The 23,850-nt window shown below is 33.7% G+C and overlaps 1 protein-coding gene across 2 annotated transcripts in view; it reads right to left on the reverse strand.

Annotated features, from left to right (window-relative positions):
- The window catches only part of LOC128888032 (lachesin-like), a 453,249-nt gene that overhangs the window by 14,739 nt on the left and 414,660 nt on the right, over nt 1-23,850 (reverse strand). For both annotated transcript variants that reach the window (XM_054144628.1, XM_054144627.1), the window contains exons 8-9: nt 22,169-22,225; nt 19,622-19,708 (exon numbers count right to left, since the gene is read on the reverse strand). In XM_054144628.1, the coding sequence (XP_054000603.1) occupies nt 19,622-19,708; nt 22,169-22,225 (144 nt within the window). The remainder of the gene's footprint in view (nt 1-19,621; nt 19,709-22,168; nt 22,226-23,850) is intronic.

Consider the following 23,850-nt stretch of genomic DNA (forward strand, 5'->3'; position numbering starts at 1 on the left):
AATAGACGTTATGTACTCGATGCTCCGAGGATTTTGAAGTTTGCTCGCGACTTCGAGATGTATGATGTATTCTTCCAGAAAAGGTTCCCGACAGTGTCGACCTGACTTCACCTGGAGTTTTCAGGACATATTGATAATAGTGTGTCAGTATTCTACACAGTCAAGACTACTAGTACGGATGCCGCACTAGTTTCTGGTTACGGTGTTCAGGGCAACCCCCTGTGGACGTCTGAATACGCGTTAACGTTCAGAGCCGGACAAGGGGTTCCACTTGCGAACTTCTATAAACGCCTATCACAGTTGACAATCTACAATGGGTGTAGAAAGTATTCGTACACCGATCAATTTCCAAAGGAACTATGTAAAATTGTAATTTATTAACTTATTTTTTATAAACAATGACATTCTACATATTCTCGGAAATCTCTAGAATAGATAGATTACAAAAAAAATAGCTATTATGTAAGTTGCGAAATTAACAACTTCATTAAAAAAAAAAAAGAAATTTACATTAATTTATAAGTATATAATAGTTCCTTGGTGGGATTTCCTTTTGATTTTATAATTATTGTAACTTTTCTAAGCATTAAATTAACTAAATTGTTAGTTATTCGAAGTGGGATCTTCTTCAATTCCTCTATTAGAGCCTTTTTTAAAAGTACTTTACAGGAAATTTGATGTTTTCTACATTCTACGTAATGCGTTTACGTTACAAACTCTACTGTAAATGGTTCGTCATAAGAATCGTACAAATACTTATTGCTTCTATACTTTTACCCACTTTTCCTATTTTTTTGTTAACTTCACAAATTATATTAACTAGTAAATGTTGTCTGGGCTGTATCTATCTTAGAGACTTCCGAGAATATGCAAAATATCATTGATTATAAAAAAAGAAGTTGAAGAACTACAATTTCACACCAAAGTTTTTTGGGAAATTGATCGGTGTACGAATACATTGTACACCCACTGTATATCTTGTTTTATTTTGTAATGATACCAACGCCAGAGACTGTATTAGATCGTCCCACAAGTTCATGCCACGTATTCTTTTGCTACTCAAATTAATATGTAAAACATACAATTAAGCGTTATTAAGCGTTTCTTTTTTACTAATTATTGACACAGCCTGCAGCACGAACTTATGGAATGACCTCATATTTCCAGAATTTTCAGTTTTCACTTTGTTTGTTCGAATTTGTTTCACTAGAACTTATGAAAGTATGACTCAATATTTTGGGATGAAATGTTGTTTATATATAGACATTATTTCATAGAGAATAAGTTAGTAAACGTTTGCTATAATTTTGTATAGAAAATTTGTGCTTGGAGAAGGCTTTTGGTGGTCCTCCAAAAGGCCTGTGCACGATATCTCCCTAACCATTGCTTTTACAGTCAAAATACATATAATAAAAATGTCTCTGAATTAAAATTAAAGATCTTCTTGTTCTAAACAAATTATCGATACTACCGATACTAATGGCAATAAAAACACTCTTTCCTTATATAATGTTTATATGTACTCCAGATATTAACACAAAATTGTTGTATTTAAAAAAAAATTGCAGACTTTGATGTACTTACATGACACTTCTTATCATCAGCTAACATTGCGTGTCTCAGTTAGTCATAATTAGACTGCGGAAGTTTATGCAAATGCATATTTTTATAAGAAACATTTAAAAGAATGGGACTTGGACAGAAATTTGTTCTTTGTTTAGAGTACTGTAAAAATACATTTCTCATGCAATGCTCGAGTAAATTTAAATACGCACCGATTACTTCATGTGACGTAGAGCGGTCATTCTCCGCGTATGAATTAATTTTGACAGACAAACGCTACCAATTAACAACATCAAATTTGAAAAAAAAAATGCTTGTACTATAATGTATCGGAATAATTATGAAAAGTATTTTCTGACACTTGATCGAGCAAAATGTTGACCTGGCTTTGCCGAGAGTCTTCAAGACATATTGATAATACTGTGTATCAGTATTCTACACACTCCAAACTACTAGTACGGAGGTCACACTAGTTTCTTGTTACGGCGCTTAGGGCAACCCCCTGTGGACGTCTGAATACGTGTTAACGTTTAGAACCGGACAAGGGGTTCCACTTCCGAACTTCTACAAACGCTTATCACAGTTGACAATCCAAATACATTGCTCGTAACAATTAGAGGATCACGTTTGATAATTCGGGGACTGAACCGAATATCATGTATGAAAGCATTCGTGACACTAATGCTAGATTGAAATTACCGACTGAAATTATACCGAACGTGCGCCACACATTGCACGAAGCTTTTAATGGTTTGGATACGTTGCTGAACGATAATATTGTATTACTTAAGCAGATGATCCTCCGTTTGGAACAGTGCGTCATGAAGGATTCATTTTAATACTATTTCGGATTAACTGATTAATCTGATTATTTATTGTACTCAGTTTTGTGGGATCGGAATCCGGTGAGTACTCTCGGTATTTTGTCTAATATTTCAAAGTGAATGGTAGTTTAGTTGAGACAATGTAAAATATTTGTATCTATTGTGCAGTTGAAGATTATTGAACGGAGTTTTTATGATGGTATTGTATGTTGTCAAAACATACCCAGAAATCAAAACACATTAGCTACGAGGAAAGACAAGTATACGTATTGATTATTATTGATACTCGATAGCTTGGTATATAATGTTAATTTATATTTGTATTGTGTAGTATGTTTGTAGTTGAGTTAAAATTCATTGTTTTACATAATTCAAGCATCAATTTGAAGTAGCAACAAATTTTGAAGGGATTTCTGGTGACATTGGTGAGCGATATATTTTAATTAATTTAATTAACATATTAATGATATTATTAAGTGAAAAGATTATCCTCGACATTAATAAAAGAAATTGTGAGCACATATATAATACAGAGGAACATGAAATGCAACAAATTAGATGATAATAAATTGATGGTGATAAATACATGCGAATCCATGCATTTGCACTTTTCAGACAAGAATGATTGATATTCTTTCCCTCTGTCAATAATGTAAATTGTATTATCGAAGAAGTTACAACGAAAATATGTGTCGCGGATTTCTCCACTTTCTTTTAACCGTTGAATTACGACTCTGAAATGTTGCTAGTTGACGATGAAATTTCACTTTGTTAAACGAAGTAACGGTTATAGAAAACTGTTTTCATTGCGCGATGGAGTTCTCCGAGTTCTTTTACCGATTACATGCAAATTCCATCACTGAGATTCTGACAGCACTGGTTTTACGTTTACACTTTGACTGTAGATTGTAAATTAAATGAGACTTAATTCCCCATTTGCATTTTATTGGTTCTCCGCGACAGAACTTGAAATTAAAAAGTTATTCGACTATTTTTTCTCGCGTTTATCCCTTTCAAGTGATCTGTTACCTTGTTAACCGAGAGGATTCTCAATCAGACATACTCCATACATGTGTAAGAACGAATAATAAAATTGAGTTGATTTATTTCATTTATTTAAGGTACAAATATAATTACACGATCAAAGATAGGGATACTTGAATAAATGAGGAATCATTTATTAAAAAAATTTTATTGAAAAGATGCATTTCATTTTATATCTTATAAATGAAAGGAATAAGCGAAAATTAAAAGGTAAATTCTGTTGTTAAAAGCAAAGAGTAACACTCAGTTGTGACACCTGATAAATTGTCTACAAAAAACAATTATTTAATAATTATTTGTATTTGAACATTTAATATATTAAGATCTACAGTATTACCAAAAAAAAAACAGACCCACATTAAAGTTTCTTTCTTTTTTAATTCTTTTCCGTGTTTCTGGAATTTATTCTCTTAAGTTGTGCAATGATATATAATGATATATAATATTCTAGTTATAATAAAAATTAACTGTCAAATGGGAACTTCCTACATACATATAAAAATAATTCTTTTCTGCATCTAAAATTTCAACTTCATGAAATTCCAAGCAATGTTTCATTTTTAATGATAATTAATATCATCTGAACTAATAGTTTCAATCGCGACGTAATTAACATTCCATGTGCAAATGTCACATTAAATAATTAAACAATTCTCATATTAAATAATCTCCTCCACTAGAGACATAATTCTTAAATTGTCTCGCCGAATCAAAACGTTACATCCTCTGCAAAGCCAGTCTCAAACGAGTTAACTCGTCTTGCTCGGTTAACAAGTTAACGATCAGCTTGTTGGCCGAGTTTTTCAAGCGTCCCGCCGACCGTTTAACTTCTAAATAGCGTGTCGAGCAATTAAACATTCAATTCTCCCGCGCCGTAAAAAAACGACACTCTCCGGCAAACTTTCCACTCCGACGTTTTCCTGTGATTTTCTCGGAGGCGCGACAACTTTCGAAACACGATTACCACCCTGACGAGCCAACCCAACGCCGCGCGCCGAAAAAAAAAGTCGGAAATTTCGTTTTCCGAAATTATCCAACAAGCCTCTGTAAACGAAAAAGTATGACGTGTTTCGAAGCGGGCTGCCCGAGGGGGTGGCCGCTGTACATTTTCCAGGATCATTAGCGGGAAGCTTTACACTTTCATTTCCATTTATTTCTGCCTTGCAAAGCAGCTCGTTCGTCAGCGGTACGCGTCAAATTTGAAATGCAACGAATTTCCAAGACTGGAAATTAGAACGGCGCGGGCCGCCGCGGCGGTGGGTAATAATATTTATGGCGCGCGTTTGCATGCGTCGTCCTGAAACGTACGTTAAGTGCGGCATAAACATATCATTTAGAACGGCTGATACGAACGCCGCCGTTCTCCGCGTATTAAGCCACCGTCGATACGTATGTGCGCTGTGATAGTATACAAGGCATATTGAGCGATTATTGGCAGCCGACTAAGTCGATGTCTAATACCGTATAATCGTCTAATGGGGAGCCTCGCGTACAGAGCCCTGTTATTGTTGATGCGCGATTTGACACGAGGCTGCGAATCTCTAAGGCAAATGCTTTTTTAACATTTGCTAACCAGACACTTGGTCGTGCGATGAGACATGTTGTGGGGAGAAGATAGTCGTAATCCAGAGTCGAGACATTTTAGAGTTTGGAGCAGACTTTTTAATTCGTGGATACAATGGTTTGAAAAAGAGTAAAATGCAGAATAACACTTTAAGCCTTGGAAAGAAACACTTAAGATGTTTATTACGAGTAGCTGATTTTGAAAACACTGATTTTGAAATTTTTTAATCCAGTTTGGATGTCTATCAGTAAAATTAGTATCCAATACTATTACGGAATAATTGGGCTAAGTAATCTAATCGAAATGTAATTTACGAACAAAATGATTTGTAAGACATTGTAATAAAGACTAACCTTTGAAACCTAGGAGACGAATATTTAGTAATCTTAATGTTAACTATTACTACTAAGAAGTAACTAGACTGAGGAATCTCATACAGTTTTATTTCATAAACAAAATGGTTTGTAACGCATTGCAATAAAGAATAACCTTTAAAATCTAGAAAACAAATATGTAATCAAATTAATGTTACTTATTACTACTAATGACTGGGCTGAGGAACTTCATACAGTCTTACTTCACGATCAAAATGGTTTCTAAGACATTACAATGAAGACTAATTTTTAAAGCCTTGAAAACAAATATTTACGCCCTTTATTATGGAAGTGATGTAAGTTCATCTTCGTTTGTTTCTGACGATGATCTAGGTTTCTAAAGTAAATGTGGTTTGTACAGAATATGTGTACATCGGTAAGTTTATTCAATTTTCTAATTTTCGCGAAGAATCCAAGAATTGTTGTCAAAACATAAGATCATTTATGTTAGGGGATTTATACAATTTTCATAATGAATTATTTTCTTATACCGTTTAGGACCTGAACTTGTGTCGACACGTTCATAAAGTAATATCGCGTCGTTAAAAATGGAATTTTTCTACGTGGCAAATATTGTAATGTTTATAGGTAGTCATCAAAAAGATAGGCATATACCACTTCTACAGTCCACAACTCCTTTCTTGATTGTTTATACGTCCTCGACTAACGAGTCGATGTGTAATACCGTGTAATCGTCTAACGGAGACGACCGCGTACAAAGCTATGTTATTGTTGACGCGCGATTTGCCACGAGGCTGCCTACAAGACAAATGTTTAGCTAACATTTGGTAGCTAGACGTCTAGACCTTCAAAGGGATACGCAGTAATTGTGGAGAAAATACGAGAAGACAGTTGTAATCTTGGTCCTCGTCAAGTCAGTTTAGAGTTTAGAGTAGAGTTCCTTATTAACTGTGAAAGCGGCTCCCCGTGAGAGAATTTTACAGTTTACTGAGAGGAATTCAGAGGTTATTTGTCAAAATATGGTATTATGTGTAGATTATATATAATTTGTAATATTATAATTTGATTTTAATTCATTCGGTGGTATTGAGTGAATTTTACTGAATATTACAGATTAAATTAAATTATTCCTTGTATAAATAACTTTGAGAATGACACTCTGATGTATGATAAAAGGGTTGCGCAAGTCAAATAAAATTGAGAACTACTGTTTTAGAGCCTTGAATGTCAGAAACTTTCTTGTACCTAGCTTAGCAGAGCATCCTAGAAAATATTGTATATTTCTCTTTATGGATGTATTATATACATAGTTACAAATAAACAGAAACTCAAACTGTTGAGGATTCATAAAATTCATCTATTATTATAACAACGTTTTAATATTATATTATTTAACTGTATAATTGTGAATATTTATTCATAATTGTAATTGTAATGTTTATGTTACGTGACACGATGTTACAATCTTTCGTTGCAATTACTACTTGTACAACAAATGTGAAATATGTTGTTGCGTAGATACATAGTTTCATATTGTATTCTGAAATAACATATCATATTCTCGGGTTTCAAGCACGAAATGTACCGTCAGTGAATTACACATGTGTTTGAAGTATGGAATATCGTTGTTAGGTATATTGCTTTACCTACCACTAGTGGTATTAGCAGTAAACTGTAAACACTGCCGTGCTCATTATGTTTAATTACTTCCGATTATCACACTCAAACGTAAACGAAAATCTTTCTCACAATTATACGTTTTAATATTTTGTGTTCTTTGGCCTTCATTAAAAAACTTCAAACTTTCTGTCTGAATACACATTTATTTAATCAATACTCGAACATCAATTTCTTTGCTCTGTTTATTCAATTGAATACTTACTCAGATAATCTTTCATTCGAAAACAATTTGACTCCATAATTAAGACACAATTTTGATCGATCAAGCAACGCACCAAGATTTCTACTCGTTATTTAAAATTTCTAATCGTACGAATATTCGTACGATTAGAATTCCATCTCTGGAATTTCAACACTAACGAATAATATATCGTAAATTTTATACATAAACTTTTGAAGTAACATGATTTACCTTCGGACAAATGGTTCGTCATGAATCTTAAATTTATAGATACTTCGAAGAGCGTAGCCTTCAACAAATCATAATCACCTTAACGAACATGAAATATTGGTATAGTTGCGCAAACGTTGTAACAATCATAAATGCAATTTGCTGGTCGTATATCAGACACATGATTTTGCAGCGTTCGCCATGATCGACTTTGTGGCAGAATTGACCCAGTTCAACCCGTCCTGCCAACCCCATTTAGCGAATATTAAGCCAGCCAGCACGCACATACGCATACAATAGTATGTAGAACATGTTGACAGTGCGTACACGCGCGGTTAAGTCAATCTAGATATCTACCATTCTCGAAATCCAGGCAATCGAAGATAACAGGGAGCACCGACGGAATTAGGTTGTCCATCGGTCATTGAGTTCCTGAGCTAAAATTTCACGCAGCTTCTCAATTTAGTACAAGTGATGATGTCTAACGTTGGTACAATCGGTTGATTTCGACGTAATTAGCTTTGCAATATTATAATATTTTGGTTGTAAGGTATATCAATGTTTAAAAAAGTTCAATGCTCATTGTGTAATCTCCAATCGTAATAATAATTATGAAATTCTTAATATTTCTATAATTTTGTAACTATCAATATCATAAAATTTATTGATGTTAGAAGAATGGCGACATTAGAAGAATTATGATTGTTATTTTGAATACTTCTTGAGAAGATAAATGAAATTTCAGTCTTCTATTTTGAAGTTACTTTGATAATCTAATTATCTTATTCGATTTATCTAATTCCAATTTAGACGTGTATATTTGATGATCATTTTTACTGATCTAATATTAAAGCTTCCGTTCAATTCATTCGGTTAAGTGACATTCTTCATACTACAGATGACATGTTAGTTTAAATGAACAATATTTCAGATGCAATTGAAGTTCATTTCTAAAAAAAACTCTGCGCTTGTATAGGTAGACTAATAAATTATATACACTTTATACTATCATATAGACTTTCTAAGAAAATGCTGAGAATAACTAGTGCCATATCGGAGATCCAATAAAACCAATTTCTATACATTTTGTTGGTAAGATTTGATAAAATCTTAGAATAATATTTTTTTAAGAAGATATTTAAGATATTTCTGCATAAAAAAATGTAGTATTCTATTCATAAAAACAAAGTTGTCCTTTAAACCTCCGAAATGCCTCCACCTATAAAACAAATTAACTAAATACTGTACCCTTTTAAACCATATAACTTTTTTATATAACAATTTTTCGTGTAACGCATATTTTGGGAGTTATAAAGGTGCATACGTTGCGTAAACCACCCTGTATAGCTTGAAATTGCACAAATTTTCAAGTTTTTTTTTTTGTTGCACGAGCAAACCTTTTCTCTGTGGTTTGAGATGGTGGATATAAAGAGAGATACTTAATTCTTGAGGTTATAAAGTTGAGCCGGAACGTGGTATACTATTAATGTCCAATAAACAAAGCGGAACTACAGGAATTAAATCTATCTCCTTATCTCGACGATGATCGTAAACCGTAGACAAGATGATTGCTTACGCGACTAGCCCAACCTGGACATTAGACCGGTGATAAGCTACATATTTCTCCCACTAGTAATCACGAAAAGTAAATAAATTTACTACTATTTCTTTTTTCGCTATTAGGAGACGAGTTACATTTCACTAATTGTTTCGAGTAATTCCTTTTCATTTCCTCAAAACTTAATGAATTGGCGGCATTATTATTTGCCTTATCACTTGTAAGTTCTTTTTTTGTATTACTCCTATTTTATAAATATTGTATTCGCGAATGTTCATCTCTACTTTATTTCGAAATAGGATTACTTTATTTTCAACAGTTCATCTCAATTTTTCTTTCAAACATAATTACTTCATTTCCAACTTTTCATCTTTACTTTACTTCCAAACAAAAGAAATTCACCTCCGAGTTTTTAAATTCAACATTCGCAGTGAATGATTCAAAAGATTCACATAGATAAGTACGCTTATTCAAAGCTTGCTCTAATTATAAGAAAAAAAGAAATCCACTCTTTGTTGTAATAAAAATACCAACAAAATAAAATGAAAACTCCGTGTTGATTATTAACGCTTTGCACTCGAAAGCAGCAAATCAACCAGCAATGATGTTTGTTTAGGTTTAATTTCTTTGGAAATCGAAGTGCCAATAAAATGATTGTCGGTGAGACAAAGGTGATCTGATTTTCAAATTTCAAATTAGAGATCTCATCTTCGAAGTCAATCTAAGCTTAGCAATCGTGGCAATAGAATGCTAAGAAAGCATCTCGAGTTGCTGGTAGATACCAGAAAAAAGGCCTCGAGTGCAAAGGATTAACAGATGTCCTGTAAACAGTAAATGGAAGATAGAATAGTGAGAGACGAGATTGCTCGTGTCAGCGTGGCAGTATTAAAATTATCCAATCATTAGGGTTCGGTGCTTATTACCTACTATTTGCCATAAGCACCGCGAAACGCCATCGCAACGATCATTTCCTATCGGAGATTTAATCAGCCTGGTGTTGATGTCGTTGATGGATTCGAGGCATTTCACCCACGTTCCCCTATGGCTTTACAAGCAGCCCCTTCGTGTGTGTGAGCTCACGATAGGATAGCAGTCGCTTTATCTATATGCAGGCATGCGACTAAGCCAATCTCTGTACGTTCTGCAGAATTACAGGCGAACAACGGTTCCCGGGGGAATTAAGGGACACCTACGGGCGTATGTGGTCTGGAAGATGTCACGATACTGCAACCATAGCTGACTACATCTGCCATTGTAACTTTGGGGTGACGCATTACCGTCTGATACATGCTTCCCGTTGGCTGTTCGAACGACGATTGGGAACGCGGAGAAAAAATAAAAGCGACATCCAATGCGAGATTCGAGTCATTCGGACTAAAAGGGATGGTGGATAATCCTGAACCAATGGTATCAATGACGAATAATAAAGTATCATTTTATGGGCCGTTTGCATGAAAGTGTTTTAATTGTATGGGAGTCGAAGAGGAGCGACATTTGTTTGAAATGTTTATGAAAATGTAGAGAAGTTTTATTTATAAACGAAATTGCTGATACTCGATTACGTAGTAACCAATTTGTATAATTTAGATGCTATCAATTTTTTGTAAAAGATTTTGAATAAGAGTAATAGTGTAATAATAATGAAATAGTTAATATTTTGCGTAAAAATGGTTGATATTGATGTCAATTCACGTACATGGTTTATTTTTTTCTTTATGAAGGAGAAATATTAATTTCAATGAAGTTAGTTTGAATTTTTATCATTAACATGTCAAAAATGAAGAAGAACTTACGAATCTTTATGAACTATTTAACATACATATTAATAGAGCCACTGCTAAGCCAATTTAATTAACATTTGGTTACATTTGGAACAAGATTATTTTCATAACATATTGGAATGATACGTCAAACTAATTCAGATAATTGTTGGTTTTTCTAACTATTAGAATTATTAATTTTAGGTATTTATAACTTCAGAATTTTATATAATTATATATAAATTACTGATTAATTTTTATTGTTATTGATTACTACATACATAGATTTGATAGAAGATTTAATTATGATTTAATTTCATTATATGTAGAAGTAATATGAAACTATAAGTAATATGATAATAATTTTTAGTACTAATACATATAGATCAAATATAAAATTCTTCTGGTGTGCAGACATTTATATTCTTAAATTCAGTCTTATTTTAATGTTGGTAAAATGTTAGAAGTACTGAAAAAATGAAAAATATAAATCATCAAATGACACTTTGTTTTATAACAAATGTCTACTTACTTAATTAGATACACTATTATTCTAATCCCCCAAAAAAACTTTAAAAGAATTGAATAAATAACAGAATGTAAAACTTTGTTTAATACCTCATTCTTACTTTATTTCTTTACGAAGGAGAATTAATTCGAAATGTAAAATACAACTAGCAACGCGGCTTTTAAATTAACAGCATCCACTGAAATCATCGTCTCCCTTAATTAAAACAATATTATCACCGACGCTGTTATTTTACGCAAATACAATATCAACGGGAACTGTATATGTAGATTTGCGCGATTAAATGAAAATAATAACCCTCGGAATCCCTCCAAAAGTGTAGACGGCTGAAAAACATGCAGGCGGATTAAGTCGTTGGCAATAAAAAGTTAGATATTCCTGTTGCGTGTTCACTAAATTCTAAAAAATACAGTTATTTACACTTTGATTATCCTGTAGAACGATGGAATTTATTTAAACTTTTACAAACACTAACTGATTTCAAAAATCAAAAAAATGTACTTTAATTGTTTATAATTAGAACTATTATGAGCATTGCTGGAGGAAATAAAATGACCTACAATTTGTGGTAAGAACCAGGAGATTTTTATTTTTTGCACAGTTTAGATTGATTTGTTAACAGATGGATTTAAATTGTTTTTACTCGCAGGCAGTCCAAATGATTCAAAAAAGCAAACAATTGGGTTTAATTATTCATGATTGAAATTATAAAAGAAATACTTGAATGAATAGAAATATCTATGTATTTTGAATTCATTGATGAACAACGTGGACAAAAAATTTGAAGACTCTTCGTAATTTGAACTGGTCTTTAAAACTAATGAATTAAGACTTTCACAGTCTCGAGAAGAGCAAATAAAATTATTCTCTCCAGTTGTTTTTAAAGGAAATTATAATAAACTTCAGCTGAAAAAATGTTTTCGATACGAATATTCATAAGTGTATTGATATCAAATTTGGGCAAGGAACCAGAAAAGATTCATTGTTCTCATTACTTAAACAACAATTAAAAACAGTTAGATTCATCTAAAATTTCACCACTTTTGAGGAACGTTCGGTCAAACACACAGGAAAGCCATAGCTAATTAAGGTTCCGTTCGTCAAATTATTCGATTAAACAATTATCGTGCTGGTGAACGATTATTGTGGCAGGGGAACGAAGGTAATTAATGCTGTGGTGTATAATTTCGTTATTATCCAACGATCTGTTGGTTCATACGCCACCGAACGTAACGGATGAAACGTGTGAGCAATCGGTTAGCCGATTTTCCACGAAAACAATTGTTAATTGCCCCCTTAGCTTCTACGCCTATTGTAATGAGGACCAGCTCGCGGTAAATCTTTCCAGGGAATGGAACTTGCCAATCGATTTGCTGGTACGAGGGTCTTATGAATTCTCGATGGAAAGTTTGCAGCTTTTTGTCGAATGGGAGGGATGGAAATTGAAGGGAAAATGAAGCATTGCACATTTAATAAATCAGTGGTGATTGTTTCGTAATAACGTATACCTGGTGTTTTCTAATAACTGAAACTTTCCTCAGGGGATGAATTTTTTTCAGAGAAAAGGGCAAAAAGGTTTATACAAATGAATTGTACGTTATTTCCATACTTTTATAGCTATGGTTCTTCCGATTCTATTGGAATAATAATAGTGTGATAACTGATAAGTAATCAAATTCATAAAATATTTTGTATAAGTAGGATCATAATCATTAAATTATATATGTATAAATCGATATATTTTGTTCATTAATGAGTACATTTAAATAACCTCGCATCCAGTCAAAATTAATTTGTATTTTCTATAATAGATAAAAGAAAGATGTGGTTTAAATTATGAAATTACAAAGAAATGATTTTAGGTAGACGTTATGAATTATAAAAGGGATCCAAATTTAAGGGTTGAAAGTCTTAATTTGGTTGCTTTTAAGGACTAATAAACGGAGTCATTTTTACAATTGACAAGCATAAGGCCATATTATTATAAATTAATGTCCATAATCGAGACAATCCTTGTGAATACTGAAATTATTGTACCACAGTAGAAAGGGTCAGTATATGGTCAGACAGGCAGTACATATATTTCAATATTAATACATAGGCAATCACAGTGTGCACACTAATGGATGTTCGAATTACGGGCCTAAACATAAATTTAGAACAACATAATCTTGTCTGGGCTATAGTCTTTACGATTAATTTTGTTACGCTACGAGTCACCACAGTTGGTGCTCTTCAGAAGAGCAGCGTGCATCGAGTAGTTTTTGAAAGGAGTTTTGTATCAATAATTTTGTAATAACGATATGTTGTGTAAGTGAAAACGTTATAATTACAAAATCATGCGGTTTAGTATGTGACGGAAAAGAGTGTCAAGGTTGAAAATTGGATGAATCCGTGATAAAGGTAACGAAACGGTAGCTCTTACGTTTCAAACAGGATACCAAATAAAGCATAACGAAATAGAAAATTGGATAACGTACCGAGCGAAGGAGGAATTGAAACAGCAACCGAGAGAAAACTGTGAGATATATACGAGGATGGAAAAGTGGAAAATGGTGCGAATATGTTCTAGAGACAACAAAATAAATGCACAGCAGCAGCGGGGGTTAGAATAAGAGAGAAATAAAACGAGAGGGGAAAGTAACAAAAGGCGAAGAGTAAATAGAGGGTAGCGTGCTGGAGCGTAAATGTTTATTTTTTGTTCAGTAAAGAAAGGAAAACGCAAAATTGAAAAAACCAATCAAATATCGAATTCCTTAAAAGGTTTGCGTTTAGAGTACAATTGCGAGAACTAGCAAATAAACGAACTGTAGTATGTAAAGTGTTTTGCAAAGGATCGATTGAAAGTGATATTGGAAAATATTCTGATCAAGTTCAAAGTTTCGCCACTTCGTCAATTTTTTTTTTAATATTTTTTTCCTAGTGTAGAAGAGCCGATCTGTTAGAATATAATCTAATAGAATATAAAAAACTAAAGGTATATTTAGAAAATATATTAGACTATACGGTCCCTGATCGAAGGATTTTGAAAAAAATTAGTTTAAAACAAAATGTCGTACATTTGAAGTTGAAGTGGAATTTTCACTATAAAATTAAGCGATTAAATAGAGAATAAAAAGAAATGTATATAAGAAAATAAAAAATCTTTCGAACAGGAACCCGTTAGTCTAATATATTTTCTAAATCTACCTTTATCTTGCTCACTGCAAACCAAGCAGTCACCTACGCCATCGCCTGTTACGACGAAATAAATTAACCCTTTTTTAAAACAAAAATTGTCTTGTAGATCTTTAAGACATACGTTCTTAAGACATTTAAATTTCATTAATAACAATTATTATTTAATACCTAAAAAAACAAACACACAAAAAAGTATACTTTTTCATCTTCGTGACTGCGACTAACCCCTTAAGAAAAAGAAAAAGAAACGTTACGTTCGTTTCGCCTGAACGCGGAACGTTAGCCCGCCACAAAATTGCTCGCGACTCAATTCAACAACAACAAACGCGAAAACAAAAAGATGGGGGGAAATAAATGGGACGGAAACAAAAAAATGAAAAGGAGACCACGGGGAACGAGGAAGAAAACGCGCGTGGAGGGTACGACGAGCCCAAACAAAGAGCAGAACGGAGAGAAGCGAAGTCTCGTAGAGGAGCTCCGTGGGGGAGCAAACATTAATGCCACCCCGCAGACCGCAGATGTTGCGCCAATTACAAACCTCACCCCTTCCCCGGCTGCTGGCGCCGTCGCGCTTTCTCGCTCCACGCCGTCAACCCCTTCCCGCGGCCAGAAAGGGAGAAACAAGGAGGAATACGGCGTGTCTCGACTTACGAGCTCGATGTCGCATACCTTCCTGCCTCTAGCTCTTTGTCTTTTCTCCTCCCGTCTTCCCTCGTCGTCGACGACGCTCCGTGCAGCTTAGATGCAGCCCGCTGGCGGTCGCGGGGACGTCGGGAGAGCGGTGGGTTGGGCACGGCCCAACGAGACACGAATTTTCGAAAAGGTTCTCGCACTTTGTTAGATTAAATTTAGCACAAGGCGCAAAAGGACGCCTCGACTCCGCTCGCTCTACTCGTTCTAGCTCGCTTCGCCGAAAAAAGAAAGCGGTTCGAAGGGTTGCGAAGGAACGGCGAACGGGAGGGAGAAAGACCGTCCGGGACGGGGTAAAACGAAATGGTAGGGGAAGGGAGAACACGGAGTACGCCGGTGGCTGATATTATTCTTGGGTCTTCCTCGCTGGTGCATTATTAGTTCTGGCGTGTTAGCATACATGAAATATTGATGTTACACGGGGCCCCACCCTCGACCCTCACCCTCTTGATCCCCGCGTCCCTCGGCCCCTCGACTCTTCAGATTTTACACGTACACGCACGACCATCCACTTCTACTTTCACGACTTTTTCACTTGTTGTTCCCTGTGTCCCCTGTCCCTTTCTCGACTTTTCCTGGTTGCCGATTTTTAGGGCTTTTAAATTCTCTTGTTTGATCTCTTGTAATCCACTTCTTGATCGTTTCGACGTGTATTTTTAAGGGATCTCCGCCGAGGTTCGATCATATGTTCGTAATATACAGTCAATCCCATAAATATTCGGACTCTCTATAGCTATTGAAGAAATTTGCTTAAATTTAATATGGTAGGTTTGATGTTTCCAAGTGTATGTTTGTATAAATATGTTGAAATATGTATAAATGTACACATGTGTAAGCTTATTCATATATATATTTATAATGAAAAATTCATTTGGTAATATAAAAACTAGTATTTCATTTAGTCAAACTTCTTCAATTGTCATAGAGGGTAGGAATATTTATGGGATTGACTGTACATATACATTATTATGGAACGTGATTAATGAGAGTGAAGTCTTACAAGTGAATAGATAGAAATAATGTAGAACGATTGGTGTGTAGCAATTCTTTTTAGAAATAATTTTATTTAAGATCTCATCAACGTCTAGGTTATTAGCGACCACATTTGACAAAGCGATTAGTTATTTATGTAAATGTCATCCTCATACTTCGACCAGTAAATTGTGTCTGTCCAATGCTTTCGTAAATTTATAGAACTCGCTCGTATCGTTTAGTACTACTATATCTAAAGTCTTGAGACGTTTATTTTGAATGCTTTCTTCAAATGCTTGCTTCAAAGACAATGCACGACTGCGTTCTTATTAAAATGAAATCTATGTTAATTTTATTTTAGTAATTTATTCGTTTTTAGACAATCGCTGTACGAAATTAAATAGTGTCGATAATAGGCTTGAAATACCTGAACGTATTTACGTATTTATGATGCATAATTTCTGAATACTTAATAGAACGTTCGCAACACATCTTAATCGTCTCGCGTGTGTGTAATAATTTCGAACGGCTTGAGTTACGTTGTTGAAACTTTGTAGGAGGCAGTCTTTGAGCTGCTTTGTGGCTTTTAATTTTCGACCGCTTTACACCAAGTTTACCAAAGTTTCACACGCAACAGGCTTCAAAGTGAAGTGTAAATTTACCTCATCGTGAACTTGCAATTTTGCAAACATCAGTCTTCATGACGAAATAATTAGCATTGTTATCGGTTCACGGGACAATATAGTGAACAAATTAATATTAGATATTAAGCCCATATTTAAATTCCATTGTTAAATTCATTGAGATATTACTTCTTTCCGAATTAATTTTCTCAAACTATTATAATTTGGTCGTAATAAAAATGATATACAAATATTGACATCATTTTTCAGTATTAATATTAAATATCTGTTTTATTTTGTAATTTAGTAGCGTCTATAGTTTTAGAAAATTACTTAAGGACAACGAAATGAAACGTAAAAGAAACACTAGTTTGACGTTTGTACTTTTTGAACACATAAAATGGTAACAACATGAGAGTAATCGTATTACTACAAATTCCTCTCTCAAAAATGAAATTCTTCTCTTTCATATGGAACATGTGAAGCTCTTCGCATAAGTCTTTATAAGAAATCGGCAAAAATCTCATCTATCTCAAAATCTCGTATATAAAGTAAAAAAAGGAACAATTTTGAATCTATCATGTATTAAATAAAAATGACAAACTGACAGCTTATACGAGTAACCGTTCAAACGAATAAACATTTTAAATAAATGTTTACACACAGTTTTTATACGTGTTCTGTAATTGGAATAAAATTCTGTGCCAGTTACTAATTTCTATATGAATCAAATTGATTATTTTTAACAATATGTATTACATTCATTAATGAAACAAATTGAATTGCAGACTTTACGTCTATAACAGGTACACAAACAGACGGAAACTCAATGAATAAAACACGATATAATGAAACTGAGTCAAAACTGCTGGAGTTGTTGCGAGGTAATTAAGTTTCTAAGGTTCGCTGATGCACGTAAAGTGCTTCGTTGGCTTGTTAGAAACGCGCTAATTTCTCAAGGAAACCTTGGAAACGATAATTAACCTTAACATTCTGGTTAATTATTGGAAATTTAGAACTAGCCACAAGAGACGCTCATGCGTTTGAATTAGGGTGTCTGATTATAGTAGATAATCGACTAAGCGTACATTTAAGTACCTGTTAATGAGTTAATACGATTCTATGCTTCATTTTCAATTATTCAAACCTCAACCAGCTTACTAGTTTCAGTTCGTGGAACTTTTGCTTGCCAAGAAGTTTGGAATATTGGTCACTTTTCAAATAGAGAATCAGTAATATCATAACTTGTCGAAATTAGTATTTACTTAAATACAGACTATTACACAATGCTGCAAGTTCACATATTCCATTTTTCATTGAACAATGATGAATAATGGAATGAGAAATACAATACTAATTGATATTGAATATAACCTTTCATTATAAATATTAATTTTATGTTAATATCAGGAATACCAAACGAATTGTTTTGATGCAGAGAGCAACATGTGCGTGCAATATCGGAAATTTTAATGTCTAAAAAGGTACATTAAAATGTTTAATGAAATGTAAATATTCATCAACAGCGATTTTCAAAATAATTCATATTGAATGCAAAAAGGGGGCAACAAATCACGAAGCATCCGAAATTCTTAAACGAAATATTAAATTTTAAGTAAAACATTGTATTTTATGGAAAATTACTCATGTTCCAAAGATAGTTGATATATTAAAAAATTAGAACGTCACGTAATATTGCTATATTGTATTGTTTAATAAAAGTAGTACAAATGACAAAATTTGACCGAATATTTTGAAAATATGTTTACTTGTTAGATTATGTTATGACTGCATAAATTAGATTTTAATTAAATAAAATTCAATAAAATTGTATATAATTAGATCAAATTAATTTCATTTAAATACAATCTAATAGAATTGTATAGAATTTTGTAAGATTATATAAAATTGATTTCAAATAAACACAACTTTATGAAGTTAAATAAAATTAACTAAAACTTTTAAGAATGATAAAAGAAATAAATAAAGAACTTATATTTTATTTATTAAAAGTATCAAAAGCGTAACTTTGTATTAGTAGTGATATTGGGAATTTCAGTTTATGACTGTAAAAAAATCATTTGCAAAAGCAATTTGATTCATCGAGCCATCGAATATACAACACAAGGGATTTTTCTTTATTTGACTGCTAACTTTATCGCATTATTACATTTTTGTTGCATTTCTGCCTCACTGCACCCGTTTCCTCTTTTCCTGAGTTTTCCCGCGGGAGATGTCTGGGTGATCGATGCGTTCGTCGAAAAAAGATCAAGATTGAAGAGAATGCGTTTCACAGGTAGACTCGAAGCCAGAAGAACTTTTTGTCATTTACATTTACTTTTCTCAAGTCCTACGAAATTTCCATGTGTCTCACTCTCTAATCTGACGTTCTGTCCGTCACGTTGTTAACGTAAATTCGACGATCACAATTTTCGTGATCACGGTACAGTAAGGAAGCAAAATAAAAAAGTTAAGACGAAGTCTGCGAGTACATTTACAAGCTAAGTTTATAAATAAATCACATTTGTGCTGCTTAGATGTAACCCCACAAACTATATTTTTAAATCTCTTGATTTAATAATGTATACTTAGAAGAATAAAATGCATTCATCAATTATTTTGAAACACGAATAAAGAAAATGAATGTAAACTGTCAAAGAATTACGTGTAACTGTTGAAATCATTTTGAAGTTCTTGTGAAATACGAGTGAGGAATATTAACAATTTTCTTTCGAGGTATAAACAAAGTTGAATTAATAGAATATTTTGTTCATTTATATTCAATTTATATTCGTTTTCTGAATTACTTAACATGATGAAGTACCTTCTTCTGCACAAGTGCTTAAATTATTTTCCATGTATGAATCTGCATGAACAAATAAAGTAATAAGCTAATGTATAGACTTACCTGCTTTCATGCTTTTTTCATTGTGAATGGTCAGTGAGCTTGGATTCCCGTAAACGGAGTTATTCATTTCAGCCATCAGGTCCCAGTCTGCACAGAAAATATCACTTCATTGCAGTCCACGTGGAAAAGGAACGAGGCAGAAGTTCTTCGAAATTTCAGTTATCAACTTCTTTCCTGTTTAATATGCGTACATAATCGCCGAGAGTATACAATGTACGTCGTATAAATAATGAAACGTGGCCATTCGACTGAAGGTCGGGAACTAAATTACTTTCCCTAAGAAGTCTGCGAAAAGTTAAGCTTCTTTCCAGTGCGGAGTCGCGGAAAATACATCAATAAAATTCAACTCTACTTTCAACATATTTATTATCCCGAGACCTTTCATATTTGCAACTAATTTTTTATTTATGGTTTATTGACAATTTTATGAACACTAAATTGAAAACTTAGAAATTACAAGGAGAGTTCCACAAATTTGATAGTACATTTGTCCATAAAATTTATGTAAGGTGAGTATGTCTAATTTGAATACTATCCTGGTCATCAACAGTTTCGCCTAATTTAATTCATGCGATAATTAACAGTTTTTAGTAGAAAATATTTAATTCTATAATTAATACATGATACACGAAATGTTTTAAGGTATGTTGCAACAATATTGTGACAATTTTAAAATTATACAAATTCAGTGTTTGGTAAATATGCTACAAAAATAGTAATCAGAATTTTCCAATATCATTCAATGTTTGCCAAAAAGTGTGTCGATAATTGCGATATTTGTTTTACGCTTGGAAGCATTCTGTTAACGATTTTATACATTTGAAAATTGTAAATATTGGCGACATGCAATCTGTAATTTAAAAATAACCAATTATGAAATTTGTGAATTATTTAAATTGAAGACATATTGTAAACATTTTTCATTAACCCTTTACTACAGCCGTATGGTGCCAGAAATAACTACTATGTTTATATATCTTTCATGCTTTTTGAAATAATTTAACTTCAACAAATTATAATGTTCAGTATCTTCCGAAATCTCAGTCGAATTTCTGTATGCAAAGTAAGCACTCCTTGCAACAACGTATTCCGTGTGAGTTTCATACATGGCGGTCTCTGCGTTAGCATCCATAATTTTCAGACATGTGTGCTGAGCAGTTCGTGCGATAAAGCCCACGCTGAAGTGAATTCTCTTTCGCTTAACACCGTACACTAAATTATTTCAATACTGTAGTAAATAATTCTAAATATTATAGAGCATAGGGATACACAGATTATACACTGAAAGAGAATTCTATAGTGCATTTGTTAACCAATAGCATTTGGAAGTATGTTAAAAGTCCATATTGAATAAATATTCTAAATAAATCGTTGTTCTGTTTTTATATTAGGAGTATTAGGCTAATTAGAATCATATCTAAATTATTTGTGGTAAAATAATTTGAAAAATAGCAAAAATAATTCAGTCTGAATTAAATCACGGATAACTTTTGGAGTCACAACTGACCCCATAAATTTTTTAATTATTTACAGCTATTATGCCTTCTTTGTGTGAATTATAGCTTTATTTAATTTCAAGTAGGTACTTTATACAAATTTTAATTGTTTTAAATTAAAAGTTATAGATGCAACAAATATTAATATTGAAATGTATATTTATGATTCTCATGGTTAATCCCTTAAGCTACAACCACGTGTGAGATTCGTGGTCGGATATTTGGGCTAAAACTGATTGTCACGAGCCTGGGCCGTGGTGTTGTTAGGGCCAAATATAACCATCACAGTTTGGTCCCAGGTTGTTGGAACTTAAATTGTAACTTAACTCTTTAACCTATAACAACGCGTGAGGCTCGCGGTACAGAATTTGAGTCGAAGATGAAAAACACGAGTCAGGCACGACGTGTGAAAGGACCCAAGGAATTTTATACTTGATTACGGCACATACGATCCTACAGTAAATCGTAGGTCAAAGGGTTAAGGGGTTAAATTCATGAGCTATAAAGAAAAAGTTCCATCCAGTATTACAAGGATATTCTCTATCGTTTAGTAAACTGTTATACAACGTGAATAATTCTATAACACATCTCAATACATTTTTTAAAACTTGTCAAAGTACTTTGATCAATTCACAGATATTCAAATGTCTACACCTCCGTAGTTACGAGTCAACGAAAAAAATTCAATTTCTTTTCAATTCAACGTCAAATTCATTCAAATCTACTTCAATTGGATTCAGCGATTGATACGTTACGAAATAAAAAAAAAGAAAACTCGCGAAGAGAAAGCAACACCTTCGCTCTCATTCGGTACACAAATTCACTCTGCGAAACTGTTGAACTGGATTACAAAGGGGAAAGACGAAGAGAACGGTCTCGGAATTCAGCGGCGTAACGAGGAGCGGAAGCGAAACACGAAGAGGAGCAAACGCCGTGGAAAGAAGCTCTCTCGAAACGTTATCGAGAAAAAATAGAGGCACGCCACCACGCCAACGCTTCCGCGTGATGAAATATTATTTTCCCCCCGATTAAGGAAGGTTTACGAGCTCACCTTTCTTCGGCAACTCCGTGGTGGACGGACTGGGGCTGGTGGTCGGCGGCGGGGACTCTGCAACCAAAGAAACAAGTTTTTATTTTTAATTAAAGTTTCTTCCCTTCTGGCGTAGGCGCGTGTGCCGTTAGAACCGGCGTCGAGAGGGGGTTGATTTCCACGCGAAAGGGGGGTTTGGCGGAGATAGGTGTGCCAGGAGAGGCGTGGAAGCTGCAGGGACCGTTATGGATCGCGCCACCTGTTACTAACTTCGCCCTCAAACGTATTAGCCCCCGTGGCGTCGGCCAGACCGGCCGAACTCTAGATCATATTTTACAAGGTTACCTACCCTCTGCCCCCCTCCCTTTCCCATCAGTCCCGTCGGCCTCAGTGAATACAGTTGAATAATTATTCCTAATATCGTCGTTCGTCCGGCGTATTCTTCGCTGTCACACGGATTTACTTATAGCTGAAGCTGACTACGGAGTACGCCAAGTTTTAAGTATACTTTGTTTCTTTGAATCAGACAAGCGTGATTCGTTTTTGTCTTGCGATGACAAGGAGTTCGTATCTCGAGGGAGAGTGACAGATTTTAGGAGTTCAAGGTTATTCTTCTCCCACTGTGAATCGAAACTACACACGATCACCTCGCTATTGTGGTTCAGTCACGTGACAATTGTGTTTTTTTATTTTTATTTTTCAGGTGGTAAGCCGTTTATATTTCGAGTGAAAGTGAAAGATTTTGTTCAAGATTACTTCTCCCACTGTGAATCGCACTACACGCGATCAACTCACTATTTTGGTTCAGTCACGTGACAATTGTGTTTCTTTTATTTTTCAGGTAGTAAGCCGTTTATATTTCGAGTGAAAGCGAGAGTTTGGTTGTTCAAAGTTACTTCTTCTAATCTGAATCGTGCCACATATACTCCTCCTTTGACACACTATCATGGCCCGACCACGTGACCGTTTCTCTGTGGTGAGATCCACATTTTCTTTTCCATTGTATTTATCGTTACTCTTAATATCAAGTTGTACGTGTCGACACATGAGCGGTTCACTGCACTTTTTGAAAAATCTTAAATTTAAATGTCAAAGCATTTGGTATAGACATAAATTTTTATATTTATAATAACTTTGCTGAAAAGGAATCGAACTTTTTCAATATTTATTTGAATTTATATTATAAAGGGAATTTTAAAAAAACAGTTCACATTATTTCATCGCATTTTTTAACTTTTTATTTTATGGATATTACTCTATGTTTAAGTGTATCTGAAATTAATATTTTTAGTTAAATACGTTGCTATCTTGAAAAGTTACATAATTAACGTAGTACGAATATTTACCTTTTTGCTTTAAAATAGTAAAACGATGGCAAACAACATTATAAGGGGATGATATAATATAGCGTGAATAATTACTTACTAGGATGACCCACAATTGGTCGTAATTAATTTCACAGATCGACCACAATATGCTTTATATATCCATTAAGAGAATTCTTTCTACTGTAAAGAAACCGAGCTTTAATCGAGTCCCTTTTATTTAAAGAAAGGAATTTTTTTTGTATTTGGGACTCTGTAGTTTCTAACATTCTAGAAAATACTAGATTCAAACGCAACCAAACTAAGTACATAAATGTCAGTGTATATACTTTGAAGAAGTGTGTACATATTAGTCTTGGGTGAAATTGTAGAGCGAGT

Source organism: Hylaeus anthracinus, unplaced genomic scaffold (assembly GCF_026225885.1).
Source record: "Hylaeus anthracinus isolate JK02 unplaced genomic scaffold, UHH_iyHylAnth1.0_haploid 11989, whole genome shotgun sequence".
Taxonomy (NCBI): Eukaryota; Metazoa; Arthropoda; class Insecta; order Hymenoptera; family Colletidae; genus Hylaeus; species Hylaeus anthracinus.